Here is a 26,904-nt window from a genome sequence, read left to right as displayed (position 1 = left end):
GTGAATTCAATATTACCAAAACAAATGAAACTGAAAATATAACATAAATTATAAATTCAAAACAAAAAATTTAACATAATACTCTTATCGCAAATTTCAACATAGCATACATAAATATGATTTATTATTTTATTTTTTTTAAAGAAAACGTAAGTCTATAATTTTACGCAATAGTAAATTCTATTTTAATTTACAAATTAGAATACTAATAAAATAATGCTAATGAGAAAATAAGCATGGCATATAAAAATAGATAATACGAAAAAATTGCATAGAATCACGTAAAGTGAGGTTGAGAATGAGAAGAAAATGAAATATAAATATAAAATAAAAAATAAACTTTTAAAAAATTTTAGAATAATAAAAAAACTTAAAATAATAGAAATAAAAAAGTTAAACCAAAAAAATAAAAATAAAAATTAAAAGAAGAAATTAAAAAGTAATCAGCTGGTAATTTACACCATATTTTCCTTTAGAAAAAATGAAAATATATTTATGATAAGAAACTTGGACAAATACCAACAATATATATATATATATATATATATACATATTTTTATTTTTTATTTTATTTTTGTTTTGCGTTATTTCTTCAAATTAATTATTTACTCTCATTTTTATTTGGCCACAATTGAAAAGAAAAAAACCACTTTTATATGTTACTTTAGACATATCACAAAACAATGAATATGTTTTTAGTTTACTTTTAACATTAATTACTTATTTCTTAAATTAATTTTCAAGATCAAATACTAAATATCAAATTAATAGATTATTCTAATAAATCATCTCAATCAAGATTTTTTAAAAAAAAGTCAAATATACGAGAAAAATATATTTAATCAGGAATAAATATTTATCGATACTATCTTAGTTGTACCTTTTTTATAAATTTTAAATTTTCCTGGCAATTACGTTGGCTTGCGGGACAATTGAGCTTTTTTTTAATAAGAGGAGCATGATGGTACTTTTTTAAAATATTAGTAATTCATAATATTATCATGATCCCTATTGTGGAAATCCAATACTATTGAAATTTAATAAACATTTTTATATTGTTATACTTGTGCATAGGGGTGTACATGATCGGGTTGGTTCAAGTTTTTCAATCAAATCAAATTATTTGTGTCGGATTTTTAAATCTATAAATCAAACCAAACCACTAAAACTCAAGTTTTTCAACCTCGAGTTTTATCGGATTTTTTTGAGTTTTTTGGATTTTCATGTTTTTCTGATAAAGTATTCATACAAAAATATAATTTACTTGTACTTCAAATATTTCTTTAGTCCTACCAAAATACAACTACCTAAAGTGTTTCTTAAGAAAATAACACAAAATATGATATGAGTAATGACACTTAAATATCCAACAAAAAAATAATAATAATGAAATCGCGTAAAACAAATATTGCAAATTAACAAGTCATAATAAAAATGATCATAATTTAAAAGTACTAAATCATGCTAAAATAAGTTTAATAAATATTAGTTACATGACTAAATATTAAAGGAAATTAAATTTGATTATGTATTTGAATTGTCTAAATCAATGTAAGCACAAATATTCAATATTATTTTTATTCTTAGTATTGAATTGATTTTCTTTTTGCATTAGTATTAATTTGATTTTGATTTAAGCTTTATTATAATTGTCAACATCTGTGGACTATGATCTTTATTGAATTATTCAGAATTCTAAGTTTCAAACTTGAAATAATATATTAAAAAATAAAAACTATGAAAAAATATAAGAAATATTTAAAAATTATATCAAAGTAAAATATTTTTATGTATAAAATAAAAATTTTAAAATTATATATACAATGTCGGTTTGATTTTTTTTTTTTAAACCAAACCAACCCAAATATAATCGGGTTTTTTTTCAATACCAAACCAAGGCAAATCAACCACTAGTCAGATTTTTTTCTCGGTTTAACTCGATTTGCGATTTGATTCAGTTTTCAATTCGATTTTATACACCCCTAATTGTGCATATATATTGCTCAGCAATAATATTTTTGCCGTCTAAGATTTTTATTGAGAATACGTGTGCGATTATGTCATTATTTTGTATATATGCTTAAAAAGGGGTGGCTCTAGAAGATTCAGGCATTGCGTTTATTTAATAATTTTTAAATATATTATATATTTTTAACTTCTTAAAATACAGTAATTAATGATAATTTAATAATTAATTTTTTAATTGATAATATAACATTTTTTTTTGTATATTTTGTAAAACACATATATAAAATCATCATACTTTATATAACATTACAAATGTTTAGAATATCATTTTTTAATTTGTATAATATCTTGTATTACTAATAATTACAAAAATATGTATGAATCAATAAATATTGTAGTGATGTTATGAAGACATTCAAAGTTAACAATGTCTTTTAATTATTACATAATAATAGAATTAATTTGAACTTCAAAATGTCTAATTAGAATACACCTCAAAGAATTGGAGATAGTCTTACATAGTCAATATTAAAAAAATGTTAAGTTCAAATTGAAGTAAATTAGACAAATTAAGAAGTAGTAAAAGAGTGCAAATTTAATTTCATAATTATATTTTATTAAAATAGTAAAATTTTCAAAATATGTGTATAAGGATTGGTAAACGCAAAAATTAACAACAATGAACAAACTATTAAGAATTTTTTTTCAAAATATGTGATTTAAGTGATTATATAATTATAATTCATTTAATTATAAGGAAAATTTTAGAATTAAATATTTTTAGTTATGAAAATATGACTTTATATGAGACTCATTGTTATGTAAATTGAGACGCAAAAAGTATCACAAGATGATTCAAAACAATTTTCATTATATAACACTTAGAAACTCAAATCAATATTTTAAAGAAATTTGTTAACCTCGTTTGCCAATTTAGTAAAATTATAACTTAAAGGAATTTAATAATTTTAAGCATATCAAAAAGTTAATTTCAAACCGCGTTATAACTACAACTTGGAAGGACAATGACGGCCCAAATAATGCCATTTCTTAATCATATATAATTAGTTCCTATAAAAGGAAACCAAAAATTGACCACTCATTGAAATTGGAATAAAATCAACAAGATAAAATATTGTGTTTCCTTATAAATTATTTTAGGGAAAAAGGACAAATATACCTCTGAACTATCATAAATGGTATGTAGATACCCTCTGTCATACTTTTGAGACATTGGTGTCCCTGCCGTCTAAAAACTAGAGCATATATGCCCTTCACTCTAACGGAAGAATAAATAGGGACACATGGCGTAATTTTATCTGTCGATAAATGTCGGATCGGTGAATAAGATTATGATACGTGTATGTCCATTAGTATAAATGGATATATGCTCTAGTGTTTGGACGGCAGGGGCATTAATGTCCCAAAAGTATGACAGAGGGTATTTGCATACCATTTACAATAATTCGGAGAATATTTGTCCTTTTTCACATTATTTTAATACACTTATATTGGACGGTCTATTTTCTATAATTGACTTTGACGTTTCATGCAATTTGTCAATATCCATTTTAAAAAGAAGGGGAAAAAAAACATTGGATATGTCATTATCGACTTCACCAATTATGGAAATTATAATCATTAATCAACTGCACTTTCTTAATTAAATTACTGTTAATTAGTTGGATTTAACAGTGTAAACATTGTTAGTAATGATGTTTTGCCCATTAATTATTACCTCTATAATTTCACAAAAAATATGGACAAACATCATATGTTTCTATTACTTAAGTGAAACTCTTAAAATAGTAGTAATTACGTAATCTATTTATTAATTATTACTTAGCAAAATTAGCTAGGTTACAACGTTATATATGGACCCATTAGATCTAACATATATATCTTCTTTTTTCCAAAGATCGAAAAGATAAGTTAATGATTGTAATTTTGTGGCCACTACGGAATGGTGATAAGAATCTTTATTTGCTCACGAATAGATATATATAATCATATAAAGTGGAGCGGACTTAATTTTCCGTACTTGTTCGGTATGCCCATTTGATTGAGCGAGAGAGACCGTTTAATATTTATGTTAAGGCTCGATTGATTTTAAATTTTGTACATTGTAATATTTTATTGGGGTGACGTTCTCAAAATGATTTTTGTCATATTCAAGACTCAAATTTGAGAGCTTTAATTAAGGGCGGAGAGATTCCAATCATTCTATTACAAGTTATATTGATAAGATTTGAACTGTATGATTCGAGTTTACTTTGGGCACTAATTAAATTCTATCTCGAAAAAAAATCAAATTACAATAATCTCGGATTTTTCAAAAGTCGTGGAAATATTAGTCCTTTGTCCAATACATAGCAAATGATGCATAAGTTATGTATCAGATACATAAGTTATATATCAGATACATACTGATTTAGGTTTGAAATAATTGAGGTTAGTATCAACAATAATATTTGTACCAGGATACAATGTACACTAACAAAATTATAATATATTTGATAGAGGTGGAGTGATATCTCCAGATGTTAGGAGAGAGAGGAGAAAAAAGGGGATTCTTATAATTAATGAAAATAATAGAGATTTTTAGAGATTATGTTATCTAAAGTTGTGTAATTACACAATTTTTCTCTAAAAAAAAATCGTATAATAATTTCAATTGGAAGCCTGTATTATTTGTCATTGTCAAAACAATTGAAAGAAATATAAAAGCACCCAATTGATTTTTTTTAAGGTGATCTATTAGCTATTCCCTATGTCCCTAATTACTTATCGACTTTTGAATTGACACATGTATTAAGAAAATAATTAATGACATAGTAAATTTACTATTTTATCCCTATTAATTGTGAAGTGGATGAAAAGTTCTACATTTTTCAAAGTAATTAGTCATTTAATTGAGGGTATAATAGATTAAAAAAAATTGTCCTTTCTTGATTTGTCAAAATGGACAAATAATTAGGGACAACTAGGAAAAGTGGACAAGTAATTAGAGACAGAGGGAGTAATAAATTAGTGTAGAAGTTAAAGTAAGAGACCCACGAGCTGAGGTTTCTTTAATTTATAATGGACAAATATTAGTTTCTTTCAGCCAGTAATAAGTATTAATCAACAAAATAATAATTAGATGAAGGAAATATTTGAATGGTGGACATGTCGAATGGACAGATATTTAGCCATGTTGGTGTAAAGGATTAAAGAGACGCACACTATCTGATCGTTGACAAAGTTAAAACGTATATCCAATTATTCTGAATAATTTAAGAAAAATCATTTATGTATTAAAATTTTTAAAAATCGAGTAAAATAATACTTAATTAGTTCTATAAACTAATAATATACAACTTTTTATGTTATTATATCACCTAAACTACTGTATGGTAATACTTATGGAGACTACATATAATTTTTAAAATTTTGTTCCTTGAGGAGAAAACAGTTAAATCTGGTTTAAGAGATATTTCTTAAAGTGTAATTCTCAATTAAAATATTAACAGTTGAAAAGACATTGATGATGGGAAAAAAGAAGGTATGATTTTTCAATTTTTATAGTAAATAAATTCTGGTCCCCAATCCACACAACTTGGGGTTTACCGACAGCATTTTCCCTGCAGGATGATGTAACACCACAATTATAAAATCTTTTTTTATATTATTTTTTCTGTCTAATAATATTTGTCCATTATTAATTTTACATATTAAAAAATTATAAATAAAAAGATAATTTTACTGTATCACCATTTGGATATATTTAATACAATATTTTGAAAAATATAATCGGAAAATGATTATAATTAATAATAAAAATAAATTAGAAACTAAATATAAAATTATTCATTAATTCCATAAAGTGGACAAGTATTATTGGATATCTTAAAATTGTATTGTTGGATGGAGAGAGTAATAATAACTACACCCAAAAAAGTTAGAGTTAAATATATGTTTCTTCATTTCATATTATTTGGCTCTCGTTAATCTGACATAATTTCTAAATAAAATTTTAATTAGAGATATATTTTAAATTAACCTTATTAATGTTGTTTTAGATCTTGAATTGAACTAATACTACTACTTTTATGTAGTTACTATTTAATACAAATGGTATTAAGAGAAAAAGGAATAATAAATATTTCTTGATTAGTTAAAATTGATAAATAAAATAAAATATATATTTTTAATATAAAAATAAGATAAGATAAAGCGGAGGAAGTATTATATTATATTCATCTACTTAACAGTAACTTGAACCTAAGTTAAGGTTATTATATACATAGAATTTTGGCCAATATGTTCAAGTCACAAAATTAAACTGGAACATAAAGGGCAGCGTTCGACCGCTGTCATACGAATATTAATAATGTAATTATTTATATATTACTTATTTTATCTTCCATTTTATATATAACTAAATATAAATATCAGTAGGGGCTGCTCAATCCTAAAGTTACGGGTAGATAATTAAATTTACAATTACTTTCTACTTCTTAATTTATCTAATTCACTTCAATTTGAATCAATCATATTTTAAAATTGATTTTATAAGACTATTTTTAATTCGTCTCTTAAACATTTCAAGCTTAAAATAATTAGATAAATAATTAAATTTAAAAAGACATAATCCGCATGATATACCAGTATATATAATATGAATACTTGAACAAAAAGGTTTATGTTGTTATCATTTCTTGATTGGAGTTGCTACAAAAATATTCTCTATTGTATTATTTATGTGACAAAAAAAGCAGATTATGTGTAGGACGTATACGTTAGCCTAAAATTGATATAGGCCAACACACAAAAGCAAAATATAATGCCCCAACCTAATCACGTCTATGCCACGTGAAGTGCATATGCAATTTATATGGTGGCCATTTTATTCATATGTCCTTGTATATATATAATATCCTCCTTTTGCATGATAGGATATGATTGTCCCAATAAATAGGCAAATGATCATAAAATTGACACTCCTAGGAGCCATTTATTTTTAATTTGTTCTCTTATGTTGTGTGACCACCACCACCACACAATCTTATGGCCTATACCGCCAAAAAAAAGAAGAAATTTATCAAGAATTTTGCATAACACCTATCTTGTCTAAGATAGAAAAAAGAAAAAGTTGGGAGACAAAAGTACACCAATCAAACAAAGAAATCTATAAATTGACAAAATTAGTGATTGCTTAAAGAAAATTAAGTGTTTGATTAAAAGAAGGGGACAAAACTCACAAAATCTAACCGCGAATAATATTAAAAGTGGCTTTACTGCTTGTCGAAGAAAGAATAAAAAAATATAAAAACAAATAAAAAATCAACTATCTTTTATTTGAAGACGAAAATACCCTTGCTAATGTTTCCAATAGATTATTCATGCATTCTATTCTGGTCATATAGTAAACATAAAATTCTAGAGATTATGGTTTAACTAATTTCTTCAGTACCAAAAAGGGAAATTCTAGAGATTATATGTGGAAGGAGGGTATTGTTGTCATAAATTTGATAGGCCAATAGGAGAGGGGAATTGGGGCATTTGGTTCTAGGATCAGGATGTCATGTGGGGGCATGGGGCAGGGAAGAAAAACATTATATTATCTTGTAGGTTTGATCAAATATTATTATTAGGATCTAGCTATTATTATTAGGATCTAGCTAGTAGGAAAGTTATGATATTATTGACATAAAAAGACAAAACCATATGAAATCAAGAGACATGTATAGCTCAATTCTTACAACTAGAAGTTACCTTATATGAATTTTAAATCGGTATAGGAGAAAAAAGTTGAAGGCGTTTATAAGTATTGGTGGAGTCACATGTACATAAAGAGATGTCAAATGATATTATTTTATTGAAAAATTATACTAGATAGCAAGGTAAATATTTAGTTATTGTTTCTTCATGAATTCTATTAACTAGTTATTATTTCATCGGAAAAGGATCTAAAATGCCCCTCAAGTATTTAAATTAATACAAAATTACCCTCCATCCACCTATCGGCCCTAAAATATCTCCGACGTCCACCTTTCGGCTCAAAAATACCCTTATGTCTAACGGGTCGGATCACACTTATTAGGTGGATGGAGAGTAATATTGTACCGAATCTCGTAGTTTAAGGACATTTTAGGACATTTTCCGTTAAAATAATTTTGAAATTACGACTTAATATATAAGCTCACATAATTTACTTGATTTTGAATTTCATAGTAAATTTAAAATTATAAAAAGGTTAGACATCTACTCTCTAAACTACTCCCTCCCCGGCACTTCACTTCCTATCTCTTCCATTTTTTTTCTATTTGGATCTTGTCCGTAATTTTAATATATTTATGAAAAACGAGAGAGAAAAAAAGGATGCATTCATATAAAAATAATTAGTTCAATAAAAGATGACTTAATCAAGCAAATATGTACAAATATTATATTTTTTTGTGTGTACCCAAAATTAAAAATAAAAGAATAAAAATAATCATTTCTTTTATCCCCACCCTCATCACATCATGACAATAATACTAATTAAAAGAATATAAATATGTGAGTTCATTTCAAGTTTGAGTTTTGGATATCTTAATTAAGAATAAGAAATTAAAATAAGGAATAAAAGAGAAAATGAACAAGAAAAGACATTTGGAAAGTTGAGAGAAAATTTTATATTAATGAAAATAATAATATTTTTAGATGGACAATCAGTCGAGGTAAGTATAGTTTTTAGTTGGATCCCCATTTATGAGTTGGGTTACGTTATAATAAATTGGGGTTGATTTAAAATAGGTCAATACGAAGATATCATGAAATTATTTTTTCAATATTATTTTCAAGTGTATCGGGTCAAAATATGAATCATAATTGGTTTTATAGAAAAATAGAAATTTTAAAAATAACATTTTTATTATTTATTTGAGAAGGGTTTAAATTTGGACCAATCACATTAAGCAATATAATAAATAAATATTTAATAATTTTACTTTTAGGGAGCTATTAAAAATAAGGGCAAATATGAGTCAAAGGATTAACATTGAGGGTATCTTTGAGCCAAAAGGTGGACGTCAAAGATATTTTAGGGCCGATAGGTGGATGGAGGATAGTTTTGTACTAATTCAAATACTTGAGGGGCATTTTAAACCCTTTTATTTCACTAATTTATATTATAATTATCCAATTTATTAAGCATATTTTAAAATAAACTCGCTTCTTAATACATAGTAAACAATATACCTAACTAATAATAATTATATCAAAATCAAGAGTATTGTAAGTATATTTTATGAACTAAAAGATTATTTTATTAAGTCAATAAAAATATTTATCTGTGTTTGATTTGTTCGATATATACACAATGTACTAGCATAAAAAAGTTAGAACTATAACATTTTCTTAATCAAGATAAATTTTGTTTAATTTTGTGCTATAACCATAGAGATAGTTTGTCCAATTTCCATCTTTAGTTGTGGACATAAACTTTATACTTATAAGAATCGATAGTTATCTTCTACAGATCAGTTAAAATAATGTACACCAAATGATCTACTATATATAGCCAATCTATTATTTGTATAAATCTTTATTAAAACTAAATAAATAACTATTTATTAATATTTGGTTAAATACTTGTTTAATAGTATATATTCCAAATGCAAATTCTCATTTTGACTTTTAATTATGACAATATTAAAACATTATCTTATCTAAGCACATGACTAATGATATATACCCAAACAACGTTGCGACGTTAATGGTTATACTATAAAGGGAGAAAGAATGTCTCATATGTGTGGGAAAGAATATTAGAGATGGATGCCTTAACGTGCAGTAATAATTTGATCCATAGTGGAGTACATTGTTTTTATTTCAATTTATTTGAGAGACAAAGTCAGAATTAAGAATTTAGGGGTTCTAAAATTTAGGAAAGAAGAGAAAAATATTTTCGAACCTAGAGCACTAGTTTGGAAAGCATTTCCATGACCCCTTCCTTATCATTGAATCACCAATCAATTTTGTTAGGATAATCACAGGTTAATATACATATATTTTCTCATACAAATACAAGATTTATGGAAAAGCTAATCTGTTCGTCCGAGTATATCTATGTTATGGATTAAATTTTGCCTAGAGGACATGATGGTCCATTAAACTTTTGATCTTTCGTTTGTCCAATGATAGTCTACTCTATCCATTGCTTGCTTTCATTTCTTGTCCCCTTCCTTATATCGACACCAACACTTCCCCAAAACCACTCAAATTTTACAGTCTTTCATTTCTATATACATATTTATTATTTCTTCCCAGCATTCCTTGTCTATATATATTCTTCTCATTTTCATCACCTCTTCACAACTAAACTCCAATTCCTCCTCTTCTTCAATTCCAATAACTCCTAATTTTCTACTACTATGCCTTCAATAATCTCATCATCAGAAAAACAACTCGATTTGTACTCGATAAAAGAATTACCCGAATCACATGCATGGAGATCCTCATTAGACGATGATGGATCGCGTAATATTAATGTGGAGTCTATTCCAGTAATCGATCTAAACGATGATAAATTTGCTATCGATAGAATTGGCCATGCATGCAAAACATGGGGTGCGTTCCAAATCGTAAACCACAATATCTCTCAACGATTACTTAACGATATGGAAACGTGCGGTACTCGACTATTTTCCCTTCCGATGCAGCAAAAATTAAAAGCAGCTCGATCGTCCGATGGCATCGCTGGCTATGGGGTTGCTCGAATTTCTTCTTTTTTCTCTAAGCTCATGTGGTCCGAAGGATTCACAATTTTTGGCTCCCCTCTTGAACATGCCCGCCAACTTTGGCCACACAATTACAATAAATTTTGGTACTTTAATTAATCCCAATGATATATACTATCCGTTGAAAATATTAAGTTCACGCACTAATTATTATTTTCTTAATAACTATTTCGTCTCTTTAATAATGAATTTTTCAGTGACGTCATCGAAGAGTACGAAAATGAAATGGAAAAGCTAGCGGGAAGACTAATGGGTTTAATGCTTGGGTCCCTTGGAATAACAAAAGAAGATGTGAAATGGGCCGTTGGCCCAAGAAGCGGTTGTTCGGCCCTACAACTAAATTCTTACCCGGCTTGTCCGGATCCGGATCGGGCCATGGGTCTTGCTGCACATACGGATTCTACCATATTAACAATCCTTCACCAAAACAATACAAGTGGCTTACAAGTATTTAGAGAAGGAAACGGGTGGGTAACGGTTCCTCCGCTTCGCGGGGCGTTAGTTATCAACGTGGGTGATTTGTTACACATATTGTCAAACGGGTTGTACCCGAGTGTTCTACATCGGGCAGTAGTGAACAGGACAAGACATCGTCTTTCGGTGGCCTATCTATATGGGCCACCGTCAGGGGTTAAAATTTCACCTCTATCGAAATTGGTAGATCAAAGGAACCCTCCAATGTACAGGCCAGTGACGTGGAGTGAGTATTTGGGAACTAAGGCAAAACATTTCGACAAGGCACTTTCATCTGTTCGGGTCTGCGCTCCTCGTATTGGGTTTGCCAATTCTAAAGATCAAAGTGGTGTCCAAGTAGGCTAATATAACTAAAAGTCTCCACTTTTTTTCTTTTTTTTTTTGTTTTGTTTCTGAAAATAGATATCTACTTGTGTTCCTTTTTGACCCATTGGAAGAATTCTGGTCAATCTTTATCTTTGTGAGAACTTTTATAAAGAGGCATGTGTAGCTTTTAGGTCAGCAGATTCGTCTTAATTCATTATTTCGATCCAGAACATAATTTTTATATGTAGAGTTCTATCATAGATATGAACATTTAACTTTAAAAACATATTTGGATTTAATATTAAAAATCTTAAAAACTAAATGATAAGATATGTACAAATAATCTTTAATATATAATAACATAGAAATTAGACATACATATATTGTATAACACATTGGACAAAATGAAGGGTTCCCATTGAAATGGGGCGCTTACTAGTACTAGAGGATAAGTTAAAGGTCAATCAATCATATACATCATTCAAAAAAAAAAAAAAAGAGATGCAAACAAGGAACAAGGTGTGTTGGCACTTCTGTTGCGCGCGGTGGGTGGATAGAGGGAAGATGGATGAGTTTGAATATTAGGGCACTCTGCCCCAGTTACAGTTACAACATCGCTTGACTAAACACAAAGTTTATCCGTTACTTTAATACTTATTTTTATGGTTATCAAATTACTTATTAAAATTACTTTAATAATTACATTTAGTTGACTTTTCTTCACAATAAAGTGTCATGTAGGGACATTGAATAAATAGTAATTAGAAGACATAAGAAGAAACATGTTTTTAGTGATGTTACGTTACAACTTACCAAATACAAAGACGAGGACAAGATTAAATAGATTAGATCAAACATTACGACGGCAAATCAATCTTTCTTAAAAAATAATAGCTGAACCAAACATCAAACATAGAAGAAAACAAAAGCCCACCATCGTAATAAGAAACATTAGTCATTCTAATGTATTATTACGGCGTACAAGTCGGTGTGTGTTTGTGTGTACCTCAACAAGTGATGTTGTGCTAACACCGTACCCACTCTTAAAGATAGCTATAGAGATGGCAGACACTCCCATATCCCTCCAACATACTAGTAGTGATTCTCTTAAGAAATCATGTGCCTTTTTTTTCTCCACAAAATATAATATATGCCAAACCCCAAACCAAAAAACACCTTTGTCTTCACACATGCAAATTTATTTTTTTTGTAAAGATAATGTTAAGTCTTGATTGGACCGTGAGAGTTGTGTTCTCAGTTATTCCTGCCCCTTCTGTAGGATGAAAAATCAAGTGGCACTAGATCATATTCAGGTGAAATAATATTGGATATATATATGACAACTTTCAATAATTCAATATGGGTATGTATACCAGTATGTTATATATGTATACAAGAGTAATTTACTTGTATAGTAGATTGAGGTAACAAGTAAGATTTATCATAAGGTCACTTAAATAATATCTAATACCGCATTTCGATTGAAAATCGTTGATTTTCTTCTCCTATTCGAAAAATCCTTTTTGTTTCTTTCCAAGTTTCTGATATACACTTTTGGCAATTTGATCAAGGTTATGTGACTTTGAATTTTTTTTCATTATGAGTAAAAATATTTCCTATTGAAGGCAATATTAATTTTGGAGATTAATTAAGAGATATCTGATTAAGAATATAGAGGAGTACTTCATCCCACTGTAACCTTTCGTAGTAATTACATTAAATTAAATTATATAAGAGACCAATTATAAACAACTTATTAATTAAAAGAAAACAAAAATAGATACTAATTGGTTTCTTCAGTGATTAGATTGTATATTGTCACATCGTTTTGTCATGTGATTTTGTTGTACTTAAATCATTGAAAAAGTCATACCAATTTAAGCAACTTACTCAATTACTTAACAACAAAGTCGTTGTAGTATAGTGGTAAGTATTCCCGCCTGTCACGCGGGTGACCCGGGTTCGATCCCCGGCAGCGGCGCTTAAACTTTTTTATTTTTGCCGTGCCCAAATAATGCTTGGTGATCTACTGGCCAGCTTTGGTAGAAAAATTTAAGATTGTTTGCTACATTTTTGGTTAAAATTGTGACAATCTTTCTTGTCCCATCTGAGCATTAGTCCTAGCTAAGTCGCACTGCTCTGAGATCCATTACAAAGTTTTCATTTTTAGTGCTCTTGCATGAAGTAAGGTATTCCAGTAACAGTAATCTTCACATGTTCCTTAATGTGCTTAACAGAACATATCTATTAGACATCATGGGCACTAAGCTAATCTATGTAGCTCGGATTCTTCAAAAATTGTCACCGAGAGAGTGGTCTGAGCAACATAGAAGCTAATAATATTTGGAAAGGGCCTACGATAACATGATTATCAAGAACCATTTCATGGTCAAAGACCAGTAAGAATCTTTGTTAAATTATTGGAACATCTCATGCATGATGGACTCTTTAAGTAAATTATGTACCTCATTATCAGACAGGTAAAAACATATTTCAGAAAAGAAACAATTCCGCAAGAAACTGCTCAAAATGTACATACAACAAGTCAGTAAGATCTCAGTCAGTCGACATCCCGGTTTTTGACACCCGAGGTAAGTTCAGCTTCAGCAGAAGGTAACCTCTCATAAACTCGGGACCCAGCTGGTAGAAGCTTAATCTTGCCCAGTCTAAGTGTTTGGCTAAGCTTCTCATAGTTCCACCTCTGCTGAATATACACAACAACTCCCAGTACAACTGCAGCCACTGGTATGGCAATGTCTCCAAACTTGGTGTAAAAATCAAACCTGGGGTTCACAAACTCGTATTCTTCGGAGAAATAGGGATTGGGAACAGGAGATCTGATGTAATCATACACATGAGGCAGAAGTCTAACGGACGTAAGTCCAATAGAATATAGCTTCCTAAGTGGTTTGCAATGGATTTGCCAAACAAGGTTGCCTATCACTTGAGGAAGCAAAAAGAAATCTTGAATCAAACCCATGTACTCCTCCAATTCAGTTTCCCATTCCCTCAAGGTGTGGAAATTTCCAGTGGAATCTATGTAACGTTCAGCATGAAGAGGTTTCTGGCTTGTATTATAGGAGTGGATAAACAGAACAATCATATATCCAACAGCATGTATTACCAGTGTACTGAGAAGTACCCACTTGTCACTTGGAACACGATGTGGTTCAAGAGGGCTCCTTGCCAATAATCTGATACGGGATCTCCACACCTTTTGGCTGAGCCTCGCTGTTACTAAAAAGGCAACAAGCACAAGAACCTTGACAGTATAATCAATCAGACGAATCCACTGGCTGTTGTCAAGATCATAAGACGGAGTCTCATTGATTTCAGAACCCATCATTTTGAACAAAGCCTCTGCACCTGTGATCAAAGGCAGTCCGTAGCCAAGAGCTTGGACACCTAGCATGGCAAGCGAGACATACGGAACTGATTCCGCATTATCTCTGATGTAAATTAGTTGGCTGAGAATGCAAAAGATCGCCAGAGAGAGGGTCAAGATGCGGAGGATGCCCTCTACTCCCCTACGGGAAAGAATGTCTTCTCGCTGCTTCCTGTACATAATGGGGAATGTTTGAATGTTTACGGGATTGAAATAGAGAGGATCATCCTCAGGTCTTTGAGAGGATACATAGATTTTAGCTGTTGGATTGACCAACCAACGAGCAGTGGTTGGTGGGTATGTTATAACCACCTCAATCAGACAATCCAATCCAGCCTCAAGGTCCATACTTTCTGATAGTATTTTCCAGGAGGCTCTAACATCCCTGCAACCAATGAGGTACATCTTTCCAACATGTGGATCATACAGTCCCTCTACAAAAAGCAATGAGATGTTATTGTATGACGTCCCAATGAGACTAAGTTGAGCAGAAACATTTAAGAGAAGCTGTTTTTCTGTGTATTCAGCCTTGGCATGATAAGAATTCTCTTTTTCACCGATGGAACCGTTTGTCAGAGGCCCAAACATTGGACCAAGAGAAAGAATCTCCATTTCAATTTCAACTCTTTGGTTAGCTGAGCCAGCAATTTGATCTGCAACTGCTGATGTGTGAAGGGAGAGATCCTCAGAAAGAATCGAAAGGCTGACAGGAAAAGAATCTGCATCCTCCAGTTTTGGGAATGTCAACAGTGATTTCTTAAACATTGAACCAAGGGTAAAGGGCTCATTTTTTTCAAGGACTGTAGCAGCTGCATTGATTTTTGAGTACTTGTAGTATGGAAGAGAAGCAGTATATTGATCCCACAGCTCAACAGGGCGGATCAGTTTCTCAAATGATAAAGGAAAGTAACGCCTACTGCTTCCATCAATACTGGAAAAATGACCAATAATTATGCTCCTTTGTGTTATAGAAAAGGAGAGCGAAACATACAAGCAGATTCGAGAATCACAGTTGCTGTCTTCTGCACCAACTACTCCATGGCAACCAACCATACAAAGCTGTCCACTGGAAGATTTCCAGATTCCCTCAGCAGAAAGAGTCATGTTATTAAGCCCAGTCCTTTGTGCTGCAGTGAACTGATTCTCCAATGGAGAAATCACTCTAAACACAGAAGAGACCCTAGAAGAAGTGACATTATCTTTTACAGATATTGTATCACATCGAACATCCTGAAGGACAAGCTTGACGTCCTTAAAACCCCCATCCGTGGCATTTATCTCCTTGTCCGATCTGAATGGACCCAATTGACTGCAAAAATCATCTGTACCGTTGCATTTCCAGTTCGGAACAACTATTAAGGCTTCTTGATGAGTGAATCTTTGAAGAATATAGCAGAAGTCAAGCCCTCTATATGTATTTATCTCAGTACTCAGACTATCTTTGTACGGATATGGATCACAAGCTTTTGACACAAACTTTTCAGAGCCAAATTCGTACTTTGAAGAAGTTCCCAGCCAAGAAGACATATGAACTTCATCAAAGTACTTAAAACTCGTCTTTGGGTTTAAGCTTTTCATGGTTCCTAGAATAGCTCTATTTGCGAGTGTATTTGTTCTAGGATAATGAAGCACCAGCAAAATTCGATCATCTTGCATAAGAGGTGGCTGATTAGTATAACCAGATTCCTTTACCCACTGCCATGGATCAGTTGACTCTTGCTGACGAGAAGGCAACATCGTTGTCCCTAACAAACACATGACTCTTTCCCCTTGATTTTTCTTCGATTCCATGTATACTCCTTCAAAAGTCACCGAAAGCTGGGAATGACCGGGCCAAATGTCAAAATGAGGACTTCTCTCGTATGGTTTACTTGAAAACAAGCCATCTAGGGTGATACCGATCTGCAATATCCCACTAACACTCACAGATGTCTTAGACAGATGAGCACGATCAACATTCGTAACCCAAAAAGAAACTAAGTTCAACGGAGATCGAAGATCCGATGATCTGTTTGCAAGATCTCTATCATCAAAAGGCATTATTGAAGCAGCCCCATTAGACACTTGCCACCAATCTCCATTCAGAAAACTTAATTCATGTTTTATGCTATAGATTCTGTTATCATCAGGTTCCAATTCAGAAGCAGAAGCTAAAACAAAAGCACATTCTTTTTTGACTTCATCAGTTCTTTCGTATTTGTAAGGCATAGAAGTTCTAGTCCTAGGTCCTAACTCGCCATCTACCACATAAGAATGAACAAAACCAACAGACAGCAACATCAACCAGATAACAATACTAGCCATTGTCCAAAAAGAAGCAAAAAAAGACATTTCCCCTAACCCCTTAAATCAAGATTCTTCAAGTATTAGTGGAAAACAGAGAAATTCATGACTAACCCTTTTTAGAATTAAGATTGAACTTGCTAAAATCGAAATCAAAACAGTAAAAACAAACTTGGGAACTTATCAAAATCAAGTCTTTGAGATGGGAATTAGTGAATCTTGATGAAGAAATAGCAACGTGCACTTACCTGGTAACTCAAATCTTCATAGAAAGAGAGAAATAGAACAGAGAAAAAAAAGGTAGAATGATGATCAATTTGAGAAAAAAGAGAGAAGTTGGTGCTTTGATTTTGATAATTAGGGTAAGTAGAGAGAGTAAGGTGTGAAGTTGAAGTCAAGGCAGCTGATGATGGCGACACTGTTGATGTTAAGTCAAATATTTCTTACAAACTACTCCCTCTATATCATTTTATATATTATATTTTTACTTTGCACTTGCATTAAGAAATGATATAACTTTATTCTTTTATGCTTATTTAATGTTTTCATAAGTCAACTTTATAATAAATGATGAATACATTTTCAAGATTAATTAATTATTCTATCAAGGGTATAATAGACAAAATATGATAATTTATCCATAAATTTTATAAAATGACAAGTATTATGGTTCAACTATTTATAGAAAGGGATGACATATAAAATGAGACGGAGGAAATATGTCCCAACTCCTCTAATCTCTGTTTTTATTTACTTAATAATATTTTGGTCGGAAAAGAACCAAAATAGTTGCTTAATTAATAAATCAGATCTCAATTAATCAATTTAACCTGATTTTCAGAGGATTACTCTTGAACTACTCACTCAGTTGAGTTTTGGTTGTTCACACTAGAAAGTGCACACACTTTAAAAAAAAAAAAATAGAAAAAGAAAACTAATATGTTAGAGTGGACAAGTAAAAGGAATTTTTTAATATATTGAATGAGTAAAAATGAATAATAATTTTCTTGTAATTATTCAAACTTATCACTTATTATGTTGTGAGTCACAATAAATGAAGATGATAGTATGCTTTTTTAAAAAGAATCATATTTTTCTTCGACAGGTTTAGAGGTTAAGAGGGATTCCTTCAAACAAATATTTTTAGTGCAAGTATTATCAATTTGGTAGGAGAAAATGAGATTAGTTAAGAGTAATAAAAGAAGTGATTTTTTTAAAAAAAGAAATAGATTTGAATCTTAGATGGGTGGCCCATGTGAGCTTCATCAGAATCTTAGATGGGTGCATATACAGTCTCGAAGAAAATATTAAACAAATCTGATTTGTCTCCTCCATTTTTTCCATGTTTTGCTTGAGGTCGTGCATATGAGATAGATCAGCGGCGGATTCAGAAATTTTATTCCATGGGTGCTCAATTATTTTTAATTTGAGAATTGCTATATAAAGTGGGTGCTTAGTTAATAAATTTGAATGAATTATTAGATATTACAAACAAATATTAGTGTTTATAGCAAAAAGCAACTACCCATAATCCATAACATACATCCGCCACTGACATAGATTAAATTTAGTGGCTATAATTGATCAAAGTAAATTCTTATAACCACAAGCATATTTATGAATCACTTCCATCAGAGTCACTCTAGTCTTAATGAACCAACCATGCATAGCTTCTCAAAGGAAGTAGCCATTGTTTTTTTAAAAATAAATGGTTGTTTCAAAGATGTTGCTCATGAAAGATGCAGTTTTGTATAGGAATGACTGCTCTCAAGACAGCAGAAACAGTCACATAGCTTTGTTTCTGTACTCAAGAGCTTATTGTCATGACCAGCCACTTTGCACGGAGTGTTAGTTGCAGTCTAAGTCCGTGACATTATATATAGCATCTTTCACTTCAGTCTCCCAGTCTAGGATGAACAATAGTTCCTGATTCTTACAAATTGCATCATGCTATGGCACTTTGAAACTACATCAATGTCAAATGCTTCTGTCATTGTGCAAATTCATCTTGACACATGGATTTCAAAGCTATAGATACCTGCTGTTAGATACAAAATAGTAATTCTTTGAAATAATATGGACGTTGTCTTATTTTAGCGTCTGATTTTCTAGTTAGATTTCTCTCTCAAAAGTCACCCGCTCGTTAGCCAAGTGAATCAGCATGAGAAAATCACTTTATCGTCCCGTTCTGTGTACATTTCACAGGAGAAACCATTTTTTTCATACCAAGAGTCGAGCCAAGATTTTAAAACAGTGTACACAACTACTAAATCACCTAGAGAGGCACAGATTGCTACATTATGTTTAAATACTCTACTATTCAGAGAGTGTTATATATAGTTGGAAGACAATCTTCCCTAACTCAAACAAAATGTCTTTCCTGATTCTTCCTCACCTTAGACCAATCTTTTAGTTCGATTTCATTTATGAGTTCAGGTCCTTTCCTTTAGTCAGGACCAAACAACAACCACATCGCCTCCTAATTGGTATAGTCACACATTCTGCAAACAAGATCCATATATAACAAACAGATATCGAAGAAATACATAATCTTTCTTCTTTTTTTGGTAGATTTTATCAAAGATATATATATATAGCTTATGAAGGATAGTAAACAAGCGATTTTGTACTGATACAATCATGCTAGGAATAGATATACAGAGTTAGCAAATGAACATAAATAATGTCTTCTGAAACATGTTACGGATTGAGACTAGTTTCATCGTTTGATCTCCCAAAGCAACTATCAAAGCAGTCCAATTCCCTCAACTTCAACAGCAAAAACAGCACAATACCACACCCAAATCCCAATGCTGCACTGGACCCCGTCAATGAAACAGCAGCACAAACCAACATAACAAAAGATTCTTCCTTTGAGTTCATATCCCTTGAAGCCATAGCCAATTCAATCCCAGCAAACAACAGAAGCACCCCTAGTATCCCAATAGGAAACTGATTCAAAATCCTCACAAATGAACTCCCAAATACCAAACCAAGAACCAATTTCCCCAATCCAAGAAACGCCACCGATGCACCACTCCTCCCACCAAATCTGTACTGTCCAGCCAGCCCCCCTGCCCCGTGGCAACACGGCATTGCCCCAAACCAAGAACCAACCAAATTCATTAACCCAACACTCACGGAGACTCTAGTAGCAGACACTTCCTTCTCCGGGAACAAATCAGCTGACAATTTACACACAGCGATCACCGAATTCAATACGGATAGCGGAATCTGAGGAATCGCGCCCCGGAGAAAACCGGTTTTCCAATCTTCCCATGTGATTTTCAAAATGTGAATTTTTGATGGGCCAAATTTAATATCGTGAATGATTGAAGGATCACGAACGAAACAGAGGATCAATCCCAGTAAAAATACTATAAGAGCTGCCGGGATTGATGATAGTGTTCGTAATCTACGCCGAACGTTCCTGTCTTCATCTTCATCTTCATCGTCCTCAACAACTTCGCCGGAGCCAGTAACGAGTATAAGAAAAGACACACAAGTGAGAGCCAGAATAACGCCGTCAAGGCCAAGCCACGAACGTGGGGAGGTGGCGCTAGCCTTTGTAGAGGTAAAATCTTGGTTATAACGGATGTATTTGATAGCAGAGAAGGCAAAAGCGAGGCCCTGAGAAAGCTGAACGCCGCGAACAACAGGAAGGGGAATAAAGCGGTAGAAGAAGGACATGAGTCCGGTGACTCCGAGGAATAAAAGTGTGCCGGCGGTGCATATTCCGGCGGCGGCGATTTGGGGAACAGTGAGATGAGGTATTTCAGAGACGGCGACGGCAGCAATAGATTTCATGGGCTGAACAGGCATAGGGATTCCGAAAATAGCACCGGTGATGATATTGTAGAATGCAGTGAAGATAAGGGTAGTGCTGAGGTCAAGATTACTGACTAAAGTGAGTGCTAAGACAATGGGGATGTAGGTGCCTAAATCGCCGACGGAGCCACCAAGTTCGGAGAGTAAGGAGGTTTTCAGGCGGAGAGAGCCGGTGAATGGAAGGGCGGAAAGGCGGCTGCGCCACAAGTTGCGGCGGAGGAGGGGAGTAGTTTGGTCAGAAGTTTGCTCTGCCATTTTTTGCCTGTGCAGGGGAGGGACGTATCAGTGATCACAAATGATGAAAAGAAAGTCAAGATTAATTTTTTTCTAATATACACTCCCTTTATATTATATTATATTATAAAAGTAATTCGAATAATTCAAGATTTAAAAAATAATTTATAAATGGGTTATGTTGAACTTGTAAATAAAAATGTAATTTGATAGGTGACACAAATATTATGGTATGTTTAAAACCGCAGAGGGAAGGTAGTTTCCTAACTTAAACTCATTCATCATTTTAGAAACGTTTCAAGTGGTGAAGGTTGGAACTGTTTGTGTGTTTTAAGATGTGTGAAGATGCCGTTGATATTCGAATCTGTGATAGCAGCAGTTGATCTACGAGAGCACAAACAAAATCTGAGCAAAATAAGTGTAGAATTTCAGTTGGAGATAAGGAAGGTGTCATGAGAAGTACTAGTGTCGTGCTATTATTACTAATCTAAGGGAGTATGAAAGTGACCTCCCACAGGCCACAATCATCTCTTCACTACACCAAAAGGCAAAGCATATTTGGTAAAATTTGAAAGCTGCTTTTTCTTCTGGAACCTGTTGAATTTTTATCAAGGGGATGGTTGGTTGATTTATTATTTAATAATTTTATGGATGAGTAGGATCGAATTTATAATTTAAAAACTGCAAAAGGGGGTGAGACAAATACAATTTAAAAAGCTAGCTGTCAAAGTTATTAGGGGTCGTTTTAGGGTGTATAAAGACGATGTCAAATTGAATGTCTTAGTACTATATGCATTAATTATACATTGATTTTTTTATGCATTGTTTGATTTACATAAAAATATTTATTTATAAAGATATCTTTGTATTATTAATACTATAGATTTTCATATATTGGTAATGCACACCTTAATACACAATAAAGAGATCGTTTGATAGAGTGTATTGAAAAAAATAATGCATGCATTAGCCTTGTGTATTACTAGTACCTTGTATGATACTCTTTTTCAACCTATGTATAACTACACTCTATAGTGTATGTGCATTGCTAATACCATGGATCTCTAGGTATTAGCAATGCAATGATTTTAATGCATGCATTAGCATGATTATTGTTATGAACCAAGTCCAACCCAATAGGAATACCAAGATCACACAAATAGTTGTTGGGCTGGCAAGACCTATTGGGCCGAGAACAAGCAATTGGGCCAGACTATGTTTGGGATTCGGGTTGATAAATACGACTTGGGAGAGCAAATTGGACTTATGGAAATTGTTAAAGAAAAGAGTGTTTCCTCTCATCTCCCTTCTGAGTCTAAGCTTCTCATCCCCTTCTATCCATCTCTGTAATTTCTGATCTTCTTCCCTTTTGATTACATTCTGAGTTTCGTTTTAAGGAATCGCTAGTGGTTACTTGCTTGTTGTTTCCATTTCTCAATTGTATTTTGGGGTTCTTCAACGATTAATATATATATCCTCTTTGTGTGGTAACTTGAGTTGTTACATTGGTGCTTTCATCGACGTACTCTAATGGAAGTTGTCGTTTTAGATCGATTTAATGGCAACGCTGATCCAGAGGACTGGATTTCTAGGGCAGAACGATACTTCAATTTTCTGGGCTTCTCCGAAGAATACTGGCTGCCTCTTCCTTCCTTATATCTCGATAGTGAGGCCCTCGAGTGGTTCCGTTGGATGTTTCGCAACAACCAATTTTTTGATTGGACCCATTTCAAGGAGAAGTTAGCCCTGCGTTTTCCGAAATGAATGTATGCAAAGTCTCCTGTGGCGGACACTCAAATTTCCAATATTCTAGCTTTGCTTCAGAAGATTGAGACCAAATGGTCAGTTACGTCTAAGCAGGTTATAGTAGAAGATGTGAGTATTTGTGCTGCTACAGTCTTTCACAAAGAGATTTCTTCTCCTTTGGTCATAGAAAACTCAAGCCCTGTGGATAATGAGGACCATCCGGACACTTTAATCAATGACCTTTCAGGTCATGTGGACAATATGTTCGATAAAATGTCTACAAGAGTTTTCACCAAAGAAGTGGAGGGAACTTTCTCTACCTCTAGATTTGAAGCTGATTTGGACGATATTCTGTCACCTAAGGTGTTTGAGGAATGTTTTCCTAGTTTCTGCCCCATGGTCGTCTCAGAGGTCCATCCCGATACTCCAAACAAAATGCTTGATGAAGCAGCATTAAGCCCTAAGCACAGTGAGGCCCAACTGTTCGATGGATGTTCTCCAAAAGAAATGCCAAAGAGTTATGTTATTGTTAATTCTCTGGATCGTGGCTCTAATAAACCAAAAATTGAATCTGAGACCTTTGACGACATGTATCTTGGTGAGTTTTTCTTGGAGCCTGCAACTATTGAGAATCTATATCATGAAAAACAAATTCTAGATATAGAGTATAGCGTTCCACAAAGTACCATGTCTTTGGATGAATTGATGCTTTTTGTGGAGCATGGAAAATTTACTCGTGAATTCAATACTAACAATAATTTGTGTCAATTTTCGTTTAATCGTGATGACACTGTCGTTGTTCTTGGAATTGCAACAAATATTTGTGTATGGGATCCCGGTGTAAGTTTCAAGTCTACGGTTCTCATTGGTTATACAGTGAACATGGCGCCACTGCTATTATTGAGCTCTACTGGTGCCGTTGGCTTCATTGCTTATGCTAACTCTATGACTCAAGTGTGGGATCCCGGACAACTAAGGTGTATGCATTCTCCCGTTTTGCTATCTGTTCTTCCATTGACAGTTATTACTTCATTAAATTTTAGTTTTCAGAACATTTTTGCTATGTGGGCTGTTGTAGACGAGATGGTATTGCCAGAATCAAAAATACATGATTCATACTCCGAGGTGAATCCTATGTTTCATGATAGTTCCCAAAGAGTTACATCGAGGGAGATACAACCAATTGCACCTATAGATATTATACGTCCCAAGTTATTTCGACTCCCGCAACGATTATTAGCACAACTCATACGAAAGAAAATAAGTGAGCAAGCTAGTGCAATGAAAATGGCACCAGAAGGGAAAGAAGTTACACCAATTGTTTGTATTGAATGGATACAAGGTTGCATTAAGTCCATGACAAACTTGATTGATCAGGAGTTGCGTAATTTCTCTACGCTTGAGGAGATCATGGTTTTCTTTGGCACTCAGGGTGTACCGGCTAGTTATGCTACAGGTCCTGTCCTTGAATTTGAGTATATTCTTGTTGGATATGGTGTTGATGAATTCCTTATGTTGATAATGCATGACATTTTGGATCCTGGTGATAAAATTATTGACTGCCCTCCCATTTTCTCACTATATGAATTTGCTGCACTACAAACTTGTGAAAATGATCGTTGGAGTTTTATAGCGATGGAAAGTGAGCTTGAGTTGGTGAAAAATGCTTCAATTGTTGATGCTTATGTTGTTCACAAGTCAATGCTTGAGAAGAGTAAAAGTAATTATATCTTGAGTAGTTGGGGGAAGTTTATAACTACTACAAGACTTATGTGCTATCTTGCCCATTTTGGTGGCCATAGACTTGTTGAAGAGCGCACTGTAGTACAACAGATTCAGCTTGCAGAGCTTAGAAAAACATCCGGTGCAGCCATGCGACTGCCTCTCCTCGCAAGCTCTCAATCGTTTCTTGCTATAATTCTTCAACAGAAACATCATTATCTCTCCCTTCTCTGTGAAACACCTATGGAGGTAAACAAGAAGTGTAGATTGAGGGATCCTGAATCATTTTCCTATCTCCATCAATCATATTGCTATGAAATAACAACATGTATTACTTCTGCTCATGATTCTGTTAATATAACAAAGGTATTGAAAATTGCTTGGCTTGGCAAAAGAGAGCAGATGAAATTGTTTAGAGTTGTGGCCTTTGTTATGATTCTTGGTAATATGGAATTCTTTGAAGGCAATGAATTTGTTTCCTCAATTCTGCAAGTTGACAGTGTTTGGTTTATACTTCGCACCACTATTGCAGCTCTCTACACACACTTGAGTTTTGGAAGATTCAATGTTATATTGCCTGTGTGGCTCTACTCGAACCTTGAGGACAAGGTTCTTATTGAGGACTAGAGTATTGTTATGAACCAAGTCCAACCCAATAGGAATACCAAGATCACACAAATAGTTGTTGGGCTGGCAAGACCTATTGGGCCGAGAACAAGCAATTGGGCCAGACTATGTTTGGGATTCGGGTTGATAAATACGACTTAGGAGAGCAAATTGGACTTATGGAAATTGTTAAAGAAAAGAGTGTTTCCTCTTATCTCCCTTCTGAGTCTAAGCTTCTCATCCCCTTCTATCCATCTCTGTAATTTCTTTGATTACATTCTGAGTTTCGTTTTAAGGAATCGCTAGTGGTTACTTGCTTGTTGTTTCCATTTCTCAATTGTATTTTGGGGTTCTTCAACGATTAATATATATATCCTCTTTGTGTGGTAACTTGAGTTGTTACAATTATAAACTCAATTGCCCCTCAAAATCTTTTTACATCTTTTTCACCATAGTAGTGGAGGATATCTTTGTAAATTTATATTTTACGCAATGCATACTATTTTTTATGCATCAAACCAAACGATGCATAAAAATAATCTTATATATAATTAATGCAAGCATAATCAATACATGCATTGCTAATGCAAACATTAGTTATACATAGCATCAAAAAATATACAAAACTAATTATCATTAAAACACGTAGTTAATTATTTTTGCTAATACGTTCTACTAAACAACCTCTAAATACTTTTGTCAAGGAAAAGAAAATCAAAGGAAAAAGGAAACATGAAATTGGTAGTATCCGAGGAAATCCCATGCCCACATACGGAGTAGACTTTGGACTTGGAATTAGGGACATTGTCAAGTTCGACAATATTTAGGCTTGGATGGTCCAATTTGATATATGGATAGTCAATCCGCCAACACTTGGACAGGTGCTAGTTGTGGATGAAATTCACAAATAACTATTTTTTGGAACACTAATTAAACTTAGGGAAAACTGTACAAATTGGATCTATTAAGCAATGTATTTATCTACGGATAAACAACACAAATTCTACTAGTTTTAGTGCCTACTTACGTCTCTTCCCTTCAGTTTGCATAATTACAAGTTCTACCATATTTTTCACCTCGGATTCATGTATCTATCGCGTCTAGATACATGCATCTGAGATCCATGTTAGTCAGATACATAACGTTAAGCTTATATAACTAAAGATTGTAACTGAATACCATAAATTAAGGAGGAATTCACGCTTGTAATAATTACTCCCTTTGTCTCAATTTATGTGACTTACTTTCCTTTTTAGTCAGTCCCAAAAAGAATGACACATTTCTATATTAAGTAACAATTTCACTATAAAATATTTATTTTACCCTTAATGAAATGATTTACAGTCACACAAATTTCTATCATTTATTTTGGACCACAAGTTTTAAAAGTCTTCTTTTCTTTCTTAAACTCCGTGCCGAGTCAAACTACCTCATATAAAATGGGACTAAGGGAGTATGAAATATTTTGACGTATCACAACTTCAAAAAATAATTAAAATTATGTTATTATTTTTTTGGAGATTCAACAAACTTTACACTTCGTCTTCTTGAATAATTTCGTATTTTATAAATTCAGTAGTTCAGATA

The 26,904-nt window shown here is 32.7% G+C and overlaps 3 protein-coding genes and 1 non-coding gene across 4 annotated transcripts; 2 read left to right on the top strand and 2 right to left on the bottom strand.

Moving 5' to 3' along the window:
• The first annotated feature begins 10,242 nt into the window (after window positions 1-10,242).
• On the top strand, window positions 10,243-11,697 carry LOC125859554 (gibberellin 3-beta-dioxygenase 1-like). Its single transcript, XM_049539324.1, has 2 exons — window positions 10,243-10,819; window positions 10,931-11,697. The coding sequence occupies exons 1-2, from the start codon at window positions 10,368-10,370 to the stop codon at window positions 11,550-11,552; spliced, it is 1,074 nt and encodes a 357-aa protein (XP_049395281.1). The 5' UTR covers window positions 10,243-10,367; the 3' UTR covers window positions 11,553-11,697.
• Window positions 11,698-13,422: 1,725 nt separating this feature from the next.
• TRNAD-GUC (transfer RNA aspartic acid (anticodon GUC)) lies at window positions 13,423-13,494 on the top strand. The gene has a single exon. It is a non-coding gene; the product is annotated as a tRNA-Asp (tRNA).
• A 510-nt stretch (window positions 13,495-14,004) lies between these two features.
• On the bottom strand, window positions 14,005-17,627 carry LOC125858532 (uncharacterized). The gene has a single exon (XM_049538334.1). The coding sequence runs from the start codon at window positions 17,227-17,229 to the stop codon at window positions 14,074-14,076; it is 3,156 nt and encodes a 1,051-aa protein (XP_049394291.1). The 5' UTR covers window positions 17,230-17,627; the 3' UTR covers window positions 14,005-14,073.
• Window positions 17,628-19,776: 2,149 nt separating this feature from the next.
• On the bottom strand, window positions 19,777-21,270 carry LOC125860196 (molybdate transporter 2). Its single transcript, XM_049540106.1, has one exon. It carries the CDS (start codon window positions 21,262-21,264, stop codon window positions 19,882-19,884), a length of 1,383 nt encoding a protein of 460 aa, XP_049396063.1. The 5' UTR covers window positions 21,265-21,270; the 3' UTR covers window positions 19,777-19,881.
• Between the last annotated feature and the right edge of the window lie 5,634 nt (window positions 21,271-26,904).

The sequence above is a fragment of the Solanum stenotomum genome, chromosome 3, assembly GCF_019186545.1.
Source record: "Solanum stenotomum isolate F172 chromosome 3, ASM1918654v1, whole genome shotgun sequence".
Lineage (NCBI taxonomy): Eukaryota > Viridiplantae > Streptophyta > Magnoliopsida > Solanales > Solanaceae > Solanum > Solanum stenotomum.
The sequence above is the reverse complement of the archived record's forward strand: the minus strand, read 5'-3'. Positions and strand labels throughout refer to the sequence as shown.

Coding starts and splice junctions, on each gene's coding strand:
- LOC125859554 (XM_049539324.1), top strand. CDS start 10,368: ATGCCTTCAATAATCTCATCATCAGAAAAACAACTCGATTTGTACTCG. Junction 10,820..10,930: donor CACAATTACAATAAATTTTG/GTACTTTAATTA, acceptor TGAATTTTTCAG/TGACGTCATCGAAGAGTACG.
- LOC125860196 (XM_049540106.1), bottom strand. CDS start 21,264: ATGGCAGAGCAAACTTCTGACCAAACTACTCCCCTCCTCCGCCGCAAC.
- LOC125858532 (XM_049538334.1), bottom strand. CDS start 17,229: ATGTCTTTTTTTGCTTCTTTTTGGACAATGGCTAGTATTGTTATCTGG.